The following is a 22,975-nucleotide window of genomic DNA, read 5'->3' as shown; positions in this document are numbered from 1 at the left end:
GAGTACCATCTACCAATGTATGACATGGTTCGGATCACTTAAACTGTTCACTTATAAGCTTTAAAATGTACTTACAATACTCCCTGCCTAAAACTGGGCCCTTTCATCTTGACTTGGTTGGGAAATGTTCCTTTAACACATGGATGTTATGAAATGTACATGACAAACTACTTGAAAACTGACAATTTCTCAAAAGTAAAGTAAGGCAAAAATAATGTTACCTAACTTTTAACCAGTTCTTAGGAGTCTCTGTCTCAGGCAAGATCAAAGGTAAGATTTTAATGAAGCAGTTACTTACCTAATTGTTATTGTCAATATGGACGCCACACTGCTGTGATGGAGTATGAGGGGGGAAAAATTAATCTAATCTACTTTAGCCTCTAAAAAAATAGAATCAAAGTTCTGGGTCCTGGGTGGGTTTCTGTTTCTCCTTCAACTATGTACCAGCCCCTCTTTTAAAAAAAAGAAGAGCAAAGAAAAAAGGAAAAGAAAGAAATGTTGGGGCAGAAGACTCATTTTATAAGCATTCTTAATGTATGTTTAAAAATTATTTAAGACGTAGAGAGAGAATGTAAGGTTTTAAGTAGGCTCCATTGCCCAATGTGGAGCCCAATGTGGGGCTGGAGCTCACGACTTGGAGATCAAGACCTGTGCTGAGATCAGTTGCCTGACCCTTAACCGACCAAAGCACCCAGGCCGCCCAAGAATGTAGGTTTTTGATTTAGACAGATCTTGGTTCAACTCAATGGTGCCACCTACTGCTTGTGTGACACAACGCAAGTTATTTGACAGTTCTTAAAACCTTGGTTTGCTTCCCTGTAAGCAGAGAAGGCCATGGCCTGGGAAGGGCTGTGTTGTGGCGCTGGAGGAAACACATGCAAAGGACCCGGCTCAGCGCCTGGTGAGCAACCCGTAAGGGCCGGATTGGCACAGCATCGTTGCCGCCAGCCTCCACCGGGCATTTAGTTGCTGCTTTAGGGCCTAAAATGGAATTATTTCGTAGTACAGATGAAATGTCAACTCCTCATTGTAATGGTCCTAACTAGGGGAAGTTTCTTGCTTGCTTTCAAAGTCCAAAAGCCACCAAGGCTGAAAACCACTGATGTGCGGAGCGCCCTCCCACCCCCCCCAGCATGCCAGCCGTTCAGTCTGGCCAAATGTCATCTTAGTCTTGGTGGCCCAGCCAGACAGCCAGGTGCAAGGCTTCCTCTCTCTCACAATGGCAGACATGGCTGACAAGGCAAATGCTCCACAGTTCTGGGATCCAGGTTTCCCTAAGTTGATAGGTGACCCACACTAGGTTGCTGTGTCTTTCGGTTAAGGGATTCCTGACATTTTCACAGCTCTTTGAAGGGTATACTCCAAACCTGTCTCGCCTTCTCCTTTAACTCTACTAGCAAAAGGGCACTAAATTAGTAACAGGAGTGGAAAATCCTGGATTACACAAAAGGCAAACCAGCAAAAAGTAGATAACTTCCACAGAAACATGTATGTTAAACGTCTATGGTGTAAATGGTCCTCTTCAAATCTGGCTTGTCGAACAGGAGGGGGGCAAAATATTCAGATGAGAAATGTACAGTTTAGAATGATTAAAACAAGGCTTCAGGCAAAATGCTTTCTTGGTGTCTGGCTGCAGTGCTTTGTTCCTCCCAAAGAATGAAAGGGATCAGGAGGTGCCCTGACTCAGAGAGGGGAACTGCCCTAAGGCAGGTGCCTTAGGACAGTTGTCTTCAAGGGGTACATGCAAAAAAAAGTCTCACAACGGGGTATTTGTTATTGTTAGATGCTACCAGAAAGCTTTTTTGGGGAAAATGTATTATGAACTACTCCAAGAATCTCATTTACTACAAGGGTAGCAATTTTAGCAGTCTTCCTCAAGACCAAAGGCAAATTTAATGAAAACTTAAGCTCTAGTTCAAAAACCACAACCCAGTTGTTATGGTAATAAAAAGACCCTTTTGTGCAATTCTGCAGTAAGAAAAAAACAGGTGATCCAAACCAGAAATGATTGTATTATAATCAGGTAAAAAACATTATAAGCAATAAGGGAAAAGCTTATTAGCTTTTCAGCAATTAGCTGAAAAGCTTTTAAATATTCTTATAATACTACAGATCTTCAATAAACCTTACTTTTATTAAAAATGAGAGGCACAGCATTTTGTCTTTTGGAGTAACTCATGGAAATGACCAAATGAAAGATTAAAAAAATTTATGATAAAAAAAAAGATGAGGGCACACCTGGGTGGCTCAGTGGGTTAAAGCCTCTGCCTTCGGCTCGGGTCATGATCCCAGGATCCTGGGATCAAGCCCCGCAACAGGGTTCTCTGCTCAGCAGGGAGCCTGCTTCCTCCTCTCTCTCTGCCTGCCTCTCTGCCTACTTGTGATCTCTGTCTGTCAAATAAATAAATAAAATCTTGAAGAAAAAAAAAAAGATGAGTAAATATACAAGATATGCCAAAATCCAGCTCGAGGTTGATTTTAAAATTTTACTTTTGCTTATTCATTGGCTACTAGAGTATAAAAAAAAATTACTGAAGTGCAATGCATCTGAACACAAAAGGAAGCACTAACTGACTTAGGTAAGGAAGATGAGAACACTGTCTTTCTAAATCTTTGCATTTATAAGTAATATAAAAACTGAGTAGTATTTCCTGGAGTGGGGAATATTTAGTAAACCATTTTCTAAGAAAAATGTGGTAAATCAGTTCACAAAGGGTAGGTTAAACCAAGAAAAGTTCTCATTTCCCATGTTAACAATTCTACCTTTTCTAAGCAGTTAAATTACATGTATTACTGTATGATGGTTTTCAAAATATTAAAGATGCTGTGAGACCTGCAACATCAGTGATGGAAGCCCTGTCTGGAAAAAATGATGTGGAATAACCCACATTTTGTAATCACTGAAGTTTCTATAGATGGGTTTTCCATTCAATAGCTGAATTCTGACAATTGCGGGAGAAACAGGAAAAAGAAAACAGAGAATGGATGCAATAAAATGAAAAGAGAATCACTACTGCATTTCTAGTTCTCCTGAAGAGCTCTGCGGCTATGCTAGGTTGAACAGCAATTGCACACAGAAATAGGCCAAATTGTGTGCTGTAATACAGGTGTTTGTTGGCAACCAGGAATGTCCTATTACAAAGGCCAGGGGAATGAACTAGGCGAGCTCCTTTCCATCATGGAGCTCAAATCAAAACATGGATTTCTTGCTTACGCTGGCAAGTAACCCTAGCAGTCTCTTCCATAACTTCTATTCAAATCCCCCCGGAACAGATGAAGACAAAAACAAGGTATTTCTTGGAACAAAGAACGTGAGCTGCCATTACATGACGCGAAGGCCATACTGATTTCCATGGAAGTTTTCTAAAGCAGTAAGCATATGCCCAGGTGACTAAGTTCCTGGCTTTTGAGAAGGGAGCTTAGACAAAGAAGAAAAGGATACATGCGCGAAGTCTATCATTCTTCAGGGTTTTGTACAGCAATAAAAATGTTCAGGGGACTAAGGAAGAAATCTCTTTTAATTTCCAATACTGATTTAATCCAAACTTCACTTACCAAAGCAAACCATGAAGTATTGATACATCTCAACTTCTTTCCACCCCTGACACTATTCTACCTTCACATGCTCTATTAACTATAGAACTTGGGCTGTGGCCTAGAAGTCTCAAATGCTTGGATAGTTGTTCAAGAAAAGAGAATGAAAGTGACCACACTGTGAGTCTGACAGGCAAAATGCTGCGGTCTAACTGCCTTCTAGTGTTCCCTAATCTGTCTAGAAACCTCCCATTCTTTCTTTGTCCTGACACAAAGAAATCTTTGGTGTAAATGATACCTACGCTATCTGTAAGCACCCCCAGATTTCTGTGCCAGTACTTTAAAGTTCAACAAACAAAATCAGCTATTCTGGAGATATGTGAAGCCCGAAGAGGCTGGAAGGTCAAGGAATGGTGTCAGGCTTTACAGCTGACTCTTGAATGGTATGGGTTTGAATTGCACAGATCCATTTATATACGGATTTAAAAAAAAACAAATAGAGTTTAGTACTGTAAATGTATTTTCTCTACCATGTGATTTTCTTGGTAACATTTTCTTTTTGCTAGCTTACTTTATAATACATAATATATCTAGCATACAAAACAGGAATTAACGGATTTTATTTTATCAGTAAGGCTTCTGTAGGCTTATTGTCAAAGTAAGTAGTAGGCTATTAGTCAAAAGCTGTATGTGGATTTTTGGACCGCACTAGGTCAATGTCCCTAACCCCCATGTTGTTCAAGGGTCAACCATACAGGGGGACTGCTCATTGTCATCATGAAAAATCAAATCTCATTAAAAAAACCATCAGATGAGCTGTAGGTGGGGCCTTTTGGCCATGCAAGGGAGAGGGCAGCACCTGGAAGACCCTCCTATGCCCGTGACCTTATAATGCTCTCAAAGCTATTGGGCCAATGCTTTCCAAAACAACATATCAAAAGAATTCAACTGATGGAAAAACAAAGCTAGAAGAAGCTCTTTAAAAAAATAATTTGATTTTGATATATTAGGATTTAGCCCAGCTTCACCGATATGTCAGTGTCCCCTTCGTGTTCATTTGCGACTTCATTCTGCAATCACAGAATATGATTGCAGAATATGAATACACTTGTATAATTGCAGAATATGAATACACTTGTATAATTTCTCAGGCACTGACGTATGACTTCAAGCACTAACTGTATTACTTTACTTGGCATAGGAGTAAACAGAACACATCATAATTAAAACGTAATATATTTATCCAAACACAGTAGTTTGAATGGCAGACTCAGCTTTTCTTTGAATTATTCCAAACCCCAATATGCAACTTTTTTCCTTCTCAAATGGCCTACTTCAGATACTGTGAGTGATCTCTCTGGAATCCTATTCAAAATCCTCATCTTTAATGGTTTAATTTCCTGTCTATCTCAAATTTTTAAAGAACAAAGAACTAAAATCTCAAAGTATAAGGAAAAAAATGTCAACCATGGAAATAATCCTTTTTTCCCAAGATTTTTATTGGTCTTGGGTTTGTAATCTAAAAAACAGTAATATTCCCAAGGTTTTTTTGCTATTTATATACTCAAAAATGAAACAAATATTTTCCAAACTTAGCATTCTCTTATTGCTAATTTTTATATGTCTTTCTAGGATTATTTTCTTAAAAAGGAAAGTGGCTTAAAGCTTAATTTGAGGATCTCCCCTAAAGTTGTTTTAAGAACTTGCTTTATGGACTCTGAGTTAAAACAAAACAAAACAAAACAAACAAACAAACAAAAAACCCAAAAGACTCAGGGTGGCTTCACGAAACATTCTGAAGCTGGAAAGATAACATGCTCTACAATTAGAGCCCGAGTGCCATTTCAGACCCACACTGAATTCAGTCCTGAAGACATTTTGATATTAACACTGAACACTCCATTACAGAGATTATCAATTTAAGCTCAGTTTGCATGCACTGTGCTCAGAAGTCCATCTCAATACTATTCCATGATTTAAGTTAAACTTACAGACATCTAGTTATTAACAGATGTATCCCCTGTCCCCAACACTCAACTCTTTGATCTATTCCCTCAGCCGCTCCCTCTTTTCACACCGTAACTCTTAGTGGAGACAGGCTCTGTCATGTTTACTAAGCGGTAAGACCTACTCTGTTTTTTCTCACTAGAAGAAAGGAGTAAACTTTTCCTATTACATAGTGTAAGGTTAAAATTACATCTTAATTCAGTGCCATGTTGAAAATTTCTATCAATGGAATTATAAGAGGGAAAGGCTAAGCCAATACTTTCTTAGGAGAAAGGTATTTGAAGAAAACAACAAAAGGGAAAGGCCCTCTAATCACAGGAGATGCTAGAGCTTTACACTTGATACGGACCAGATATTTCTCTGGTCTAACACTTAAATAGTACAAATTACACACATCCCCACACTTTCAAAATATGCCAAAGAATTATTTATTAACATAGGACTTACAGATCACAAAAGAGAGTGGTACAGAAGAGCTGGAAAAGAAGTCATCAGAATAAGCATGCAGATCAGTATTTGCAGAGGAATATACCAAAGCAAGTTCGAAAAGGCACATTCACACAGAAAATGTCTAAATTGAAAAAAAAAAAAAGACATCAGAAAAGCAGCCAAAAAAAAAAAAATACTAATAATAAGGCGCTGATTAAAATACAACGATTTTCAATGTCAAAGAAGAGCTACTTTACAGGTAGGTAGGTAGCTAGCTACAGAAGTCTTGCTAACCCTTTGAGAGTGTCACAAATGAGGGTAAGCTCTTGCTGCCAACAAAACCAGATGATCGAAATGACTGCACATCAAGATGGTTCCGTGCCAGAGAGATTAAATTTGGTGGTGGGGACAAAAGCAGCCTAGTTGAAATTATATGCAGCAAGGGCTCAAAGGGTTAAATGTAATAGTATGCAGAGAAATCAGGCAATGTTATTAGTATTATCTACCTTCCATACAAAGAATTATAGCAAGAGTTAAAAGAGACAGTATCCCCTTCAGAGTTAAGTTGGGGTTTCTAAACAAGATTAAGGACCAGAGAGAGCAATCTACTAGTTTATTCTCTTTTCATCGGCTCAATGTTATTTCTCCAACAAGAAGTACCTTTAACCCTCAAACTAAGAGAGCAAGAGATACTGTGGTCAACGTGAGGTTAAAGTCAAACCAAAGTGCACTGAAGAGGTCCCTGCCATTTACCTTCGACAGTACATGTAGGCAGCAGTTTTGCTCAACAACAATATAGCTCATGGGTCAGGCATCAACCCCTTTTACCAACCGCTCTAAAGGGATACTGCTCCTTTCTGACAGGCGGTTTACAGGTCAAAAAGAGGAAACAATCTGCTTTTAAGAATATCCGCAAACTTAAGAGACTTGGCTTGAACATTACAGGTTCCAAGCTAAGAATGTTCCAAACATACATAAAAGAACACGAGCACAGAAGATTATTTTAACAGGTCAGTCAGAACAAGCTTGGTCACAAGAACCTGCCCCTCCCCAAATAAAATGAAAAAATTTTAAAGGAAGGAAAAGAAAAAGATATCCCAAACCTGATTTAGAGTCATCTCATAAAGACATCTAGCTTGGCACTACGAAAGAATATAGATTCACTTAAAAAAAAATAGCTTCTAATTCATAACTTCAGAGTCCAAAAGGCTAGTATACATGTCATGAGATTTTTAAATAAAAATCAAATATTTTTCAAAAAACAGAGCACTTTGCAACCGACTACTGTGGCTCAAGCAGCTCATACAAAAAAGAGAAACAAAATCACTCTATCAAACAAACAGCAGCAAAAAAAAAAAAAAAAAAAAAAAAGGAAACCATCTGAGGAAAAAATACAAAAAAAGGAAGTAGACAGTCGGGCGCAAGGAGCTATGCAGAGTCTGCGACCCTCAGACAATGCCCCAGCCAGCCAGCCGCTATGTGACACATATCCTCTCTCTGAGAACCTACTCCTGATCCAGCACACTGTTTAAGAATATCTTCGACTACTCCAGCAGCCAAAGGACAGAGGAGGTTTTGTTCTCTGACTTACCATTTTGATATATGCAAAAGCCATAATACTTTGACATTTCTGCCACAATCTGTAAACTTGGAAATGTCTTGTATGTCCCTCTCTAGTTAAAACACAACAAACCCTTCGAATGTATAATATGTTTTCTAGAATAATACAGTAATACTGAGATAGTTCTCATTATTAAAGGCCACAAAATGGGTTTATCTTTCTATATAACATATCAAATAACAAAACAAAATAAAAACGAGGACACTTGGGAATCTAGTTTTTATGACAGGAAGCTGGACTACAGAATAAACTGCTACAAGTAAATCCATATAGAATTTAGAGAGGGCTCCTTGTAAGATGTTTTCAAACATTTTATGAGAAAGTTAGCAGTTACCCTATTCTACCATCTACAGATTTGTTACAATTTAATACTTCCAGCAATAGAGTTCACACCGAACACTGTACCTGAATTCCACTACAACTCGTGTCCTCCTCCTTGCCAGACTCTGGCACACATGACATCCAGACAAACTCTTTCCCTCCTCCCTTGTGGAGATGTGGCAAACTGCAGTACAACCGGCTAGACATTTTTACTTTCTTGGCCTACCAAGAGTCAGTTTCTGTAAACTGAACAGAATAATATATTGGTAGCTGCCAAACAGACCCAAGAGAAGAGAGAAGGAGAGGGAAACACCGACCTCACTCACCGAAATAGAGGAACATTACTGACACTGCAGAAGTCTTTATAAAAAGTCCTGGTGATGTAGGGTTCATTCAGCAGTGGATTTTTATGTGCCTCTAACACCAAGTTCGTGTTTGAGTTCGAAAATAAATTAATCAATCCAATCTAAGTTCCATGGTATTCAGGGGATCCATACATCCAAATACCTACAGAATCAACTTTAACACTGCTTTAATGGGATTGGCAATGAAGAGGTTATTAGAAATTCATAAAGGTTAAGAGCCAGAGCCTCACTCTACTGGAAATTGGCACCCACCACACCATCTTTGAAATCTACATCACCATCACCAGAGTAATCTCACCAATTCCTCACCTGCAGCAGGAGGATGCTGGCCACTAACTGTTGGTAAATCCAAAGAGCTATCAGACATGACATGCTTAAGATCTCCTCCCACATCAGCCAGTTTCATGTCAAACTGAACAGAGAGTGCATCTTCGGAGTCCTCCTTGCCAACACTGCTGCCACCAATGGAAGGGAGATCCAAGGACTTCACCGAAGCAGAGTCTTCTTTGGTGTGTCTGAAAGCCACGGATTTCTCGCTCAGGGATTTGTCTGAGTTCATGGAAGAAAATTTACTGGAGTGGAAGTCAGCAAAATCATCGTCACTTTTTCCTGAAGGAGTGTTATCTTTCATTTCTTCAACACCTAGTCCAGATCCTTCCAGAGAAAGTTGTTTGAAGACATCATATTTGGTAGACGCAGCAGCTGAGCCTTGTCCCATCTTCACTGCACTGCTCGAGCTGCCAGGCAGAGGTACAGGACTAGCTTCCTCTTTAAGGGCATCGTATTTGTCATCGGCCTTTTGCTCAGCTGAAACAGAGCTGTTACTGAAAGCCATAAAATCTGCAAAGTCATCCTGCTCCCCAACAGATGCTGGACTAGAATATTCTCCAAAAAGGTTGAATTCTCCAAAATCATCAGCCAAACTAGACATCTTCGTGGCTGCCAATGCTGTCGTGGCTGTAGCGGGCACTGCTGGCTGTGGTCGTGTGGAAACGGCTTTGGATGCACTAAACGCAGCTGAAAAAGACAAGGGTTTCTCGCTGCTGCAGTTAACTGAGGAAAACATGTCTAGATCTGCTAAGTTCAGAGGGTTTTTCACTTGTGTTTGTTGTTTCTGTTGTATAGCTCCTGAGGGGAAGGCCGCTGGAAAAGTTTGGTCTTTTGTTGGTGGTTCTAGTGGTGATAGACTGTCGGCAGTTTTAAAATCTGTGAAGCCATCATCTGTGCCTGCAGATCTGAATTCTGCAAAGTTTTCCCCTGAAAGAACAAAAAAACACAACACAGCCAAATAAATAAGAATGCTGAGCTGAAAACCACATGGTGCACAGCATATTAAATTACAAGCATACTTTTAGAGACTTTTCCCTCACTGGCTTGACATTATTTAACCATGCTGAAACCCTATCAAAACATCTCCTTGGAAACTACACATCTGTTTCCACACTGAAGGCTAGTGATACCAAAAGAAATACGAATCAAACCGAGAGCACCTAACAGCCGCAGTTTTATTTGCTCATCTAAGTGTGCTGGGTCTCCTAAGGCCAGGTCCTTCAGCTGGCCAAAAGCGCGGCTCTCGGGGCTTCAGGTCACTACAGGTAGCCAGCACAGCACACAAGGGAAGAAGAAAGAGCTGCTCGAGGTTCCTGAAGAGAGACTCGTTGAAATAATGATCCCTTAAAGATAAAATGCTTTACATGGTGATCAATCAAGGCAAAAAATATCACAGATACCAGTGAAGTACTACGAAAAATCCTGCATCTAATATTCAGAATGTGAAACCCTTTGTTCATCTAGGCACTTTAAGCATATTCTTAGGTATCACTGGTCTTCCTCCAGTATATGGGAGCATTAATTGGAAGGGAACTTCAACGAAAATTTTTCAAAAGGTATCTACTTACTTGCAAAGCATTCTAGCTAAGGACACTTTTTTTTTTTTTAGATTTATTTATTTATTAAAAAAAGATTTATTTATGTGAGAGAGGGAGAGAGAAAGCAAGCAAGCGAGCGAGCGAGCGTGTGTGCTCATGTGAACGTAAGCAGGAGGGGCAAACGAGCGAGCGTGTGTGCTCATGTGAACGTAAGCAGGAGGCGCAGAGAAGCTCAAGCAGACTCTGCCCCGAGCAGGGAGCCTGATATGGGGCTGGATCTCACAACCCTGAGATCAGACCCCAGCCCAGGCCAAGAATTGGACACTCAACTGACTGCACCAACTTGGTGCCCCCTGCTAAGGACACATTTTACTTTATTTTTTAAAAAGATTTTATTTATTTAAGGACACATTTTTTTTTTTTAATATTTTATTTATTTATTTGACAGAGAGAGATCACAAGTAGGCAGAGAGGCAGGCAGAGAGAGAGACAGGAGGAGAGAGCCCGATGCGGGCCTTGATCCCAGGACCCTGAGATCATGACCTGAGCGGAAGGCAGCGGCTTAACCCACTGAGCCACCCAGGCGCCCAAGGACACATTTTAAAGTGGTAGTTTTTCTATACCCTACAAAAAATAAGCTGACCTCATGGAAAAAAAAAATTCTGAGTACTTGGGCTGTTCTCGAAACCAGCCATCCCACTAAACCAATCAGTGCTTGTTCTTATTTATTAAAATTTAGAGGCACTTAAATAAGTACCAACTGCATTATTAAAAATTTCAAAGGATAGGATTTAAACCTTATATTGTGCTACTCTGAGGAAGGATTTATTGAAAATTTTTTTGTTATCGTTTTTTAGAGAAAACAAGTACAATGAATTTTCAGTAAAAAATTAAATAGACTCAATTAGGATGCTGATAAAAATCTAAACCCATGATTCTATTTTTTTTTTTTTTAAGATTTTATTTACTTATTTGACAGAATGAGAGAGCAGGAGGGCACTAGTAGTGGAAGCAGCAGAGGAAGAGGGAGAAGAAGCAAGCTGCCTAATGAGCAGGGAGCTTACCCCTGGAGCCCAGGATCATTACCTGAGCGGAAGACAGTTGCTTAACCAACTGAGCCACCCAGGTGCCCCTAGACCCATGATTCTAAATAGAGTTCCTTTATTATTAGAGTAACATTATCACTCATAAGTATGAGGTTAGGATGCAGATGATCTTAGTTTTTCTAGTGGTGTCTAAAGGTCTTCCCTAAAACCCACTAGGTTTACCAAATAATGAAAACCAAAAGATAAACCAAATATAAATATAGCTATACCAACATCACTTATTTGAAAATGTGAGTGCTATTTCTGGAGAGTTATAAACTAAAATACAGGCTTTAATTTCTTTGTCCAGTTTAAAATTCTGTTTGTCCCTAAAAATGAGATATAGAAACAAATGAGCTATTAAAGTATACTTCAGAGGCGCCTGGGTGACTCAGTGGGTTAAAGCCTCTGCCTTCAGCTCGGGTCATGATCCTGGGGTCCTGGGATTGAGCCCCACATCGGGCTCTCTGCTTGGCGGGGAGCCTGCTTCTCTTTCATCCCCTCCGTCTGCCTCTCTGCCTACTTGTGATCTCTCTCTGTCAAATAAATAAAATCTTAAAAAAAAAATTGTATTTCAAACCAAAATCTAATTCTTAAAACTGTCATTAAAATAAAACAAACTTTAAATATATTGTGTTTGTAACATGATATATGCTTTGATATATCATAAGAAAGCATGGAAAAAACAATGGAAGCTGATTTAATCAATTCACCAGCATAATTCACCAACACAAAGAAATCTACTTAATATTATCAGGGAAATTTTAAGAAAGAGAGGAACAGCATTCAAAATTTCTGTATTTTATGTTTTTAAGACATACGACTAATAAAACTAAAGTCAATTTCACAAATTGACAGGAGAAGCATATGTAAAACTTAAAAAAAAATCACCCACAATTTTGGATAAGTATGTTACCGATAATACTTGTATCATTTTTGTAAATGAAAATGTAACAAGCAGCCAATTTTGTCACAGTCTAAATTTTTGATGTGCTACTTTGAAATATCTGTGAAATTGACAAGTTTTGCTTTGTTATTTTTAAAAAGAAATCACCACAGCAAACTAAACTTACTGATGAACTGTAAATGTTTTCATTAGAAATGGAAGCTGGGTGAAAGGTTCAAAAAGAAAGAAAAACGAGTGGGTTTATAAGCTCAAAAACAAAGGGAACTTTGGGGCAAATAAATTAGTTACAGTCATTGGAAACTTGCATATCAGAGGATACATTAATCCTCTGAATTCTCATAAATTCCCCTCTCTACTTGTCACTTTTTAGGCCCTGAAAACATTTCAAAAGAGGTCACTTGTTGCTAAAACTTCAATAAGAAGGGTCACTTATCCATATAGAGTATTTTCCTCATCTCTTTAAATTTACAGTTTAAACTGTAGTAGTAGGAAAAAAGGAAATAACATTAATCTCTGTCACTTAGTAACCTATAAAAACCACAGTTCACAATACTACATGATTTTTCATAAATTCTATGACACTAACATACTTGATGCATTCAGGCCACTGTATGTATGTATCTGACAGAAAGAGAGAAATCACAAGTAGGCAAAGAGACAGGTAGAGAGGGGGAAGCAGGCTCTCTGCTATGCAGAGTGCCTGACATGGGGCTTGATCCCAGGACCTTGAGATCATGACCTGAGCCGAAGGCAGAGGCTTAACCCACTGAGCCACCCAGGTGCCCCTGGGCCAATGTATTTTTAATGAGAACAGAATAAAATATATTCTCCTAAAATGAACAAAGAGTTGGCAGCTCTACCTGGAACTCTTTAACTCTGAGGTAAAGTTAATACAGGAATGAAAGCAAGCCAGCACACATGGCAGTAACAGTATGGGGTTCTGTTACTACAGTTCTCTAAGAGCAGCACGAAGGTACTGCTTCCATTCTGATGGCACCACTGTCTTTCCCAGGAACAGCACACCTATGATAAGATCTTTACTACCACCCTAAGCAAAGAACTCTGATATTAAACCTTGCTCTTTACTCCAAACTCACCTTGGCCTGAGAGGTAGGTGAGGAAAGCACTGCTGGGAGTCAAACCCAACTAACAAGCCCAAGTTCCTCTAGGGTTTTGCGGATTTTTTTTTTTTTTTGCTTGTTTTAAAAAGATTTATTATTTTAGAGAAAGAGAGCATGTGACTGAGCAGGGGGAGAGGGAGACAGAATCCTGAAGTAGACTCCCGGCTGAGGGCAACCCCAGGACAGAGATTGTGACCTGAGCCAAAATCAAGAGTTGGCCCTCAACAGACCGAACCACCCAGGTGCCCCAAGTTTCCTCTAAAGTTTATCTTTGTACTCCTAGTGCTTAACACAGGCACTGAGGAAAAAAGTTATTACATCCTAAAGGCTAGAATGAAACAAGGAAACACTTTTGGAGCCTAACAGCTATAAGAGAGAGAATATTTTTAGAATTGGTGGGTTTCTCTTTTATAGATACTTAAATAGTACATTAAAAAAATTTTTTTAAAGATTTATTTTTGCGGGCGCCTGGATGGCTCAGTGGGTTAAAGCCTCTGTCTTCAGCTCAGGTCATGATCCCAGGGTCATGGGATCAAACCCTGTATCGGGCTTTCTGCTCCAAGGGGAGCCTGCTTACTCCTCTCTCTCTCTCTCTCTGCCTACTTGTGATCTTTGTCTGTCACATAAATAAATAAAATCTTAAAAAAAAAAAAAAGATTTATTTTTGCAATAGAGAGGGAGAGAGAGTACACAAGTGAGGCAGGGGACAGTAGAAGGAGAGGGAGGAGCAGGCTCCCTGCAGAGCAAAGAACCTGATGCCCGGCTCCATCCCAGCACTCTGGGACCATGACCTGGACAGAAGGCAGACACTTAAAAGACTGATCTACAGGCACCCTAAGAAGTACACTTATTCCTTGAACTTTCACACATACATTACCTTTCCTATTATTTCCTCTCACTTCCCCTGCCCACTCCCACCCTCTTGGACAGAAGGGTGAGAACAAATGATTATCAAAGAATGTTCCAAATTTGAGCACTCAGTACACAAACGTAGAATATGGATGGCACTGTACTCAGGAAGAAATCCTCCTGAGAGTATACAGATATCATAGCATGTGCAGCTAAACTTGGAAGGACATAATGGATTATGTCCATTATGGATTATCTATGGATTATCTAAACCCTACATTATCAGGTTAGGATTTAACCACAAATACAACTTCCAGTCTTTATACATATGGCTCTCAAACTATCATTCTATATTCCCTTCTACTCTAAGCCCATCTATAAATTCCTCTTATCTTATTAAATTATAGCCAATTCTGAAAATCTTAAAAAGACTGGTTGCTACCTTTTGCATAGTCCACAGACTGAAAACAGTTCAAGTTCTTGTTAAACATTAAAATAAAGGAGACCAGTCAGAGCCCTCCATTTGATACAGAAGTCTAACTTGGCTTGAAGGCTTCCAGTGAAAGAGAACACACTAGATTCAAAAGAAATTGCCTCGGGGCGCCTGGGTAGCTCAGTGGGTTAAAGCCTCTGCCTGCGGCTCAGGTCATAATCCCAGGGTCAGGGGATAGAGCCCCAAATGGTGCCCCACATCGGGCTCCCTGCTCAGTGGGGGGTCTGCTTCCTCCTCTCTCTCTGCCTGCCCCTCTGCCTACTTGTGATCTCTGTCAAATAAATAAATAAAATCTTGAAAAAAAAAAAAAGAAAAAAGAAATTGCCTCAATTGGGGGTTTGCCCTTAATTTTAGAAAATAATTTCCAATAGCTGAACCATATTTTGCTTCTTATAATTTCTAGTGGCACAAAGCCAAAAAATCCTCTTACACATAATATAACAAAGACATGTTCAGAAGTATCACTGAAAGAACCATGATTCACATACCTGTACCCCTGGGGCAAATAATACATTTTATGTTAATAAAAATAACTTAAAAATATCTTTTATTAAAAAACGAGTGGTACCTGGCTGGCTTAGAGGAACATGAAACTCTTGATCTTGGGGCCATGAGTTCAAGCCCCATGTAGAGATTACTTGTAATCTGTGTAGAGGTTACTTAAAATAAATAAATTTAAAAAAAAAAACCCAGAAGTAATTTATCCATTTAAGGAATCAAAAGCTTACCTGAAGATTTACTCTCTGCTGTCTGTTCGAGTTCTCTGAAAGCACTGTATTTATCACCAGGCTCTATGATGAAAAGACAAAAAGTCCATTAAGTTTAGGAATCTTTAAAAAAAAAAAAAAAAAGTTTAGGAATCTTGATATTAAAACTCAAGGAAGTAAGTAAGGCAGATTGGATTAGTCATACATACTTGACATGTGGTGTAAGCATTTTATACATTTCTCACAAAAGGTCACCACTAAAATGGTTTACCTTCATAGGTTTATGAATTGACAATGTGTTTTTACCTCCAAATGGAATAGTATTTTCAGAGGACTTCTCAGTTGCAATTCCTTTAAACACAGCATATTTATCCATCGAAGCTGATGCTTTAGTTCCAGGAAGTGGCATCAACAAAGAAGGGGCACTATAAGGGAAAATGAAATGTTTCTTAATGACAAGAACACTGAATCCTTCCCTTATCATCAAGTAGAAGCTTAGAATTGAAATGGTAAATAGGTACTACCTGGTTAGAAACTATTTATATTCACCACAGAAGGGAGAACACTCTTTTTTTTTTTTTTTTAAACATCCTTTTTTTTTGGAAAAATATACTGACACACCACCCATGTGATAATTCTTTGCTTGATTATCTGAAGAGGGGTCAGACCTACACTGACCATCTAATCATCTCCGTAAGCCACAAAAACAGTTGGAATGGCACTGGGAATAGATTCTCTTAGAATGATGACCTCCCAGAATTTTAACTTAAGGTCCGTAAAGTGGCAAAAGTGAACTGTTCCAAATATGTACACCCAATATTTTAGAGTAAATTCTGTTAACCTTAATATAAATTATTCTTTGAAATGAGTTCAGACTGCAGAGGTAGAATAGTTAAGATAAACATCTGTTTATGAAATGTTCAGGCCAAGATGTAAATTGTTCTTATTTGATCTTACTGCATTGCTTACTGGCAGAAGTTCACACATCTGATAAGCAGCAGTAGAGTTAATACAATTTACATTTTTACAAGGATCACAACTGCGCTTCCAGAAGCTATCTTTGTAGCAAAACAACAATCACTTCAAAATTAGATAAAGATACTTTTGCCTGTGGACATATTTCTCGCTGGATGGAAAAATAGTGTAATGAGTACTATCTGTGTGGGTAATTCTTGGATGGCTTAAACACACACTATAAAAGCACTGCCCCCCCCTTTTTTCTTATCACACCCAGACAGCTCCCAGGAAGAACAACTTTACATATGAATGACTACGTTCCACCACTAGTTTGTGTCATTCAATACCACACACACAAGTTATATAAATGGATTTCTATTGAGTTCTTTGCCCTGAAGCAAAAATCTTCCACAGTCATTTAAATCGTCTTATCAGCGGCCTACAAGCAAGGTAAAAAACCCAGCTCCCGCACATGCATGCTAATGAAGGTCCACAGTGCTATAGGACTTAGTGCTATGAAATATTATAATTTCACACCTCTACCAAACAGCTGCAATGTATTTGATCTTGACAAACAGGTCATCATCTATACATTATAGGTGGATTTTTTAAGCTCCATAAACAATTAAACTACAACTCACTGAGCAGAATGTTACATATAAATAAAAGTAATTAATGCTTGAGGGGGAAAAAAAATCACAAAGTTGAACAACCTATTTGTTTTTCTTGAACTGCCAACTTCAGTTACAGCCTTGTAAAGCCCACTGGTAAGATCTACTAAATATGACCTATAATTGATTTTTATTAATTTTAAAATTATTTTCAGGATTGGAAAAAAATAGAGGACCTTCAAGGTAATGAAGTACTGATTGAAGTTAACAAAATAAAATTCCACTCAAAAAAAAAAATTGCTGACTCAGACTGTAATTTTATGCATATTACAAATGAATAATTCATTTTAATTATCTGAAATTCTTGGGGGAAAAAATAAAACCAAACTGTAATCACCATGACAGTGTTTAGGCCAGTTACATAAAGTATTTATCTATTCCAAATATGAAAACTGTTATTTCTACTCTTTAATACTAGTGAAAGATACTCAGTGAGAGAGGTACATTCTTTTAATAAGACGAGGCATTCTGTTGAAAGATAAGACTTAGAATTTGGCCACCAAAAAAAAAAAAGTATTTTGCTTTTTCTCAGTGTGTCCATTTGTTTTACACTCACTGCATGTGGCTGTCATTGATGATTTTACTGAGTTGCTTACCCTGTTAAATGCAAGCCTGCTAAACAGGCTTGAGTCATGGAAACTTAATCAAGGCAAAAGGGCCCACAGTGACCACCTGGCCGAGTAGAGACAAGCCCTCTGCTCAAAACATCCACAGGCCCTAACAGACCAATGGGCTATTTGGCAACATCACTAAATAGGGAAAATTCCATTTGTGGCTACACTACCCCACCTTCCCCCTTCAAAAATAGCTCCCATGGGGCGCCTGGGTGGCTCAGTGGTTTAAAGCCTCTGCCTTCGGCTCTGGTGGTGATCCCAGAGTCCTGGGATAGAGTGCCCCCCACCCCCGCCCCCCGGCCCCCACGTCAGGCTCTCTGCTCAGCGGGGAGCCTGTTCCTCCTCTCTCTGCCTGCCTCTCTGTCTACTTGTGATCTCTGTCAAATAATAAATAAAAATCTTTTAAAAAATTAAAAATTAAAAAAAAAAACCCATAAATAAAAACAGCTCCTATCCACTGCCTGGTGGTCTCTCCTTTGCAGTCCAGCCTGCTGCTCCCTTGCAGTGTATTCAATAAACTTCTATTTCCTTTGTTCTGCCTGGGGGGAACCCTTTCACCGCCCGTACACTGGCCTCCACCTGATCATCACCTCACATTTGGGGACCCCCCAACCCCGATCTGATCGGACAGACACCACACTAAATACTGTCACTTAAAAAGTAAAATGAGGCTAATCAATTCAAAACCCTTCCACCTTAATCCTTTTTGAACTCTTTTATCCTTGGTCTGTGGTGTTTCCTGTTCCAGGCTCCCCAGTGCTGGCTCACAGTTAAGGATTTTGGGAATGGATAAATGAACGACACTGCTGACTTCCACATTCCCTTTCATGCTGATTCAAGTGCTATTTCTCCTCTGACACTCAGTTCGACACTGAGTCTGACCAATTTCTCAAACGCACACTTTTCAGTGCCTGACTCTAAACCCAGAGTACTCTCATCATCTCATCACAGGATTACTATGGCAGTTGAATTTACCCCACACAGTAGCCGGGATCCCTTTCCTCAGGCCACTTCTTATCTCTAAAATACTTTACAAATTACATCACAAATCATAAGCCATCCCACATTGGTGCTGCCCTTAACTGAGATTTTTTTTTTCACAGACTAACAGGAGTCTCCACCCCAGCCTACTTCTAACACCTTACTTGGCTTTTCATCTTCTCGGACAAATAATGCCCATTTTTTGCTTAAAAGTGCTGCCCAGGGGTGTCTGGGTAGTTCAATCCTTTAAGAGTCCAAGTCTTGGTCTTAGCTCAGGTCTTGGTCTCAGGGTCCTGAGATCAAGTCCTGTGATGGGCTCCACACTGGGTATGGAGCCTGTTAAAAAAAAAAAATGCTCACCTAGCCTTAGCCATTTATATCATCATTTAACAAACAACCCTTTAAAATAAACTCATAATATGGAATATAAATCATAAACTAGGGAATTCATTATACAGGTACACACATACACAAAAAAAGACTGAAGGACCAATTCTAAGAGAATTTTTATCAGATACTATAAATACCCAGATAAAACTAAGCTTCTTTATAGCAGGAACTGCATTTTCTGCTTTTATAGTTCTGGTGCCTACCCCAATGTCTGGCATATAGCAGATGGTAAGTAAATGTTTTTCAATGTGTAAATAAACAATGAGTGTGGATTCTTAGACATGAGCAAAATGTTTTCATGTAAGCATGGAAGTAATCAAGTCAGAATTGAAAAAAAAAAAAAAAGCCTACAGAGTATGACTGTGTAAGAAAGTAAACTATTATGTGGAGATAATGCCACACAAAATTGCTAATATCCCATGAATCTTGGACTAGGCCAACATCTTAAAGCTTTCTATGCCTAAACTTCAACTTCACCCACTAAGGGTTTTTTTTTCTTTCCCCGGAGGAGTAAACCACTAATTTGGTTTATAACCTACATACTGCAACACGTTCATTCAATAATCCTTTATTAATTACATAATATTGCTAGGGACTACAAATATTGCCAGGAAAGACCTTCATCAAGTACAATAGCCTAGTAAGGGAAACAGATAAACCAGTTATCGGGGCCCAGACATCTATGAGGCACCAGGGCAGTAAAGAGGGAGGGCCCTCATCTTTGAGGTGCCAACTGATGCAGAGAGGTTAGTAAACACTTCCTATGTTAAACTGATTTTTGAAGTAGAACCAGAAAGAACTCTTGAGAGAATTTCAGATTGAAGAAGGGTAAAGGTCAGAAACCTGAAAAAGTACAATCAGTGCAGAGTCCTCATGGCACGGCTGGAGCACAAGCTGTGGGGGAAGAGCAATGGTCGAGAGGACAGGCAGGGGCAAGAGCACATCCGGCCTTTTTCCATGCCAAGCAGAGCTGACAGAGTTGGTGGTGGTAAAGGAGAGAGCACGGAACTAAAGATAAAGGACATGTTTCTGATTTGGTGACTGGATATGGTGACCTGATTCACCAAGGAAGGGAACAGTGATTTTTAACACATTTTTATTTAGCTTTGAGTAGGAAAACACTGAATCTAATGTTATGCAGGTAACAGCAGATGCCCTGGGTCATTCAGGTATGTTCTAGAGAGTAGAACATATATATTTTGTTTGAAGGAAGAGACAGGAGAAAGAAGTATTATTATGTATCTATTGGTTAACTGTGTGCCACTGTAGTGGGTTTGGAAATCACTGTTATTTTATAGTCCCACCCTTCAAATGTTTCTCCTCTGTGGCACTTATGGTTACCTGACAAATTCTTAAAATCAGGATAATAATTCTTTTCCTAATCTGTTTTTTAAATTTTTTTTTAATTTTTTAATTTTTTTTTTAAAAGATTTTATTTATTTATTTGACAGAGAGAGATCACAAGTAGGCAGAGAGGCAGGCAGAGAGAGAGAGAGGAGGAAACAGGCTTCCCTGCTGAGCAGAGAGCCCAATGCGGGACTCGATCCCAGGACCCCGAGATCATGACCCGAGCCGAAGGCAGCGGCTAAACCCACTGAGCCACTCAGGCGCCCTGTTTTTTAAATTTTTAAAAAAGATTTTATTTATTTGAGAGAGAGAGAGACAGCCAGAGGCGGAAACATAAGCAGGGGGAGTAGAAGAGGGAGAAGCAGGCTTCCCATTGAGCAAGGAGCCTGATGTGGGGCTCGATTCCAGGACCCTGCAATCATGACCTGAGCCGGAGACAGACATTTAACAACTGAGCCACCCAGGCACCCCTCTTTTCTTAATTTGTAGTTACCTACAAAGCCTATCCCTTAGTTCTTGTTACAGTGTATACGCAGGAAGCATTAAGAGATAATCAATTGGTTAAAATGGAAAAGATAAATGATACAGCATAAACAGGAACGTAAGAGAAATGATAAACATATCCAAACAGAAACAAGTTCCAAAAATAACCAGAGAAATTCCTAAGTGCTTGCTCAAAGTCTGGTATATTCTACTCTATGGAAGAAGTAGTATCTAAAAACTTATTTTTTTTTAAGGTTTTATATATTTGAGAGAAAGAGAGAGAGAACAAGGAGGGCGAGAGGGAGAACAAGGAGGGCGAGAGGGAGAAGAAGCAGACAACCTTCTGAGCAGGGAGCCCAATGCTACCCAGGCACCCCTAAAAACTTTTAAAAAATGATGGAAAGGTGCTGGCAACATATTGAGTCAGTTACCATAACCTAAAAGTGAAGCTAGTACACAAGCATTACAGAAACAGTTATGTAACTATATATGCAAAAAAATGAACAGAAATCTGAAGGCCTAAAAGTCACTGATATCAAGCATAAAGGAGAAATGAATAAATAATCACATTTAGATTTCTGAATTATTATTTCTGTGGAAAATCAACAGCATGTTATACTGTAAAAATACCATATTATGTGGCCCTGTCTAAAAAACTTTTCAACAGCCAACGACTTGCTTCTGATAAGAGAACATGAAGTCATCACCATACAGGTACACTCGGCTATAATCAGGTTTATTTTTTTTAATTAAATTTTACTTTTTTAAAAGATTTTATTTATTTGAAAGACAGAGATCACAAGTAGGCAGAGAGGCAGGCAGAGAAAGAGAGGAGGAAGCAGGCTTCCCGCTGAGCAGAGAGCCTGATGATGCGATGCGATGCGATGCAGGGCTCAATCCAAGGACCCTGAGATCATGACCTGAGCTGAAGGCAGGCGCCCCTGTAATCAGGCTTATAGCACAGGCAAAGAAAAAAATATTGGCAAGTGGTGTGTACTGGGAGGAAATGGTAGTGCTAAAGTTTTGGGTGGACAATGCAGAGAAAAGTTTCAAGGGTAAAACAATAATAAAGAGAATAATCAAGGAAAGCACGAGAGTAAGAAGTCTTAACTTTCTTACGTAGGCTTCTCACTATAGATGCCCCTTTCTCAATTATTAAACACAATGTTAACTATATCCAACTGTTTTCTACCTGTTTCCATGCTGGGAATTACTTGTTTTTGAAGAAGCAGGCAACTCCTGGAAATCAGTGAATGAGTCATCAAGGGAGCCTGACTTAGAAGCATCTTGAAAATCCTGGAAGTCGTCTTCTTCTGGTTTTACCACCTAGGTTTATAGAGGACATTTAAATAGAGAGATTGAATTGATACAAGAGTAAATAACAAATTTACAACTGTCAAACTCAAAAACTACCTTTTAAATCTCCCAGTTTAGGTACCTAAATTAGGTAAGCATGACTATCTAATTTTAGAAGAACACACTTTAGATATAACACAACTCCAGTATCCAAAGCAAGAATCTGTCTTGTACTTTTTTATTGCGGGGGCAATTGGTGGGAGGGTCAAAGGGAGAGGGAGAGAGAGACAGAATCTTAAGCAGACTTCACCCCCAGTGTGGAGCCTGACACATGGCTCAATCTCACCCATAAAATCACGACCTGAGCCAAAATCGAGTCAGAAGCTTAACCGACTAAGCCACCCAGGTACCCCCGTCCTGTATTTTTAGATACAAGAACTAACTTTCTGGCAAAAGAACTAATCTACACAATTTTAAAATAGCTGAATCATATGTGCTATGAAGTATGTAAACCTGGCAATTCAAAGACCTGTACCCCTGGGGCTAATAATACATTATATGTTAATAAAAAAAATTATAAAAACAGCTAAATCACATTTATTACTGAGAACCTGCCATCTTTAAAAAAACACTTTATACATGATGTGAATTACAAAAGTGATACAAGCTTGTTATAATCCATTAAAATATGTATAAAAGCAACAATGAACACTGACTCCTTATCACATGCTCTGAAAGTTAAGAACTGTGAACAGTTCACTTGTTTTACAGAAAAATGAGCTTATACTACATTGTTCTGCACTTGAAAAAAAAAGATGCAATTATAACGTGGACATTTTTTGCATGTTGTACATGTAGTAGTTCATTCATTTTAATGATAAAATAGTTTACCACTATATGGATGAAGCCAAATTTATTTAACCTTCCTT

General features: G+C 39.0%; 1 protein-coding gene across 15 annotated transcripts in view; it reads right to left on the bottom strand.

Moving 5' to 3' along the window:
• SYNRG (synergin gamma) overlaps window positions 1-22,975 on the bottom strand; it is an 88,360-nt gene that overhangs the window by 24,637 nt on the left and 40,748 nt on the right. For all 15 annotated transcript variants that reach the window (XM_032319442.1, XM_032319437.1, XM_032319439.1 and 12 more), the window contains 4 exons: window positions 21,943-22,076; window positions 15,614-15,732; window positions 15,329-15,391; window positions 8,587-9,534 (listed from right to left, as the gene is read on the bottom strand). In XM_032319442.1, coding sequence (XP_032175333.1) covers window positions 8,587-9,534; window positions 15,329-15,391; window positions 15,614-15,732; window positions 21,943-22,076 — 1,264 coding nt within the window. The remainder of the gene's footprint in view (window positions 1-8,586; window positions 9,535-15,328; window positions 15,392-15,613; window positions 15,733-21,942; window positions 22,077-22,975) is intronic.

This window comes from Mustela erminea, chromosome 18 (genome assembly GCF_009829155.1).
Source record: "Mustela erminea isolate mMusErm1 chromosome 18, mMusErm1.Pri, whole genome shotgun sequence".
Taxonomy (NCBI): Eukaryota; Metazoa; Chordata; class Mammalia; order Carnivora; family Mustelidae; genus Mustela; species Mustela erminea.
Note: the sequence above shows the minus strand (reverse complement) of the source record. Positions and strands in the feature narration are given on the sequence as shown.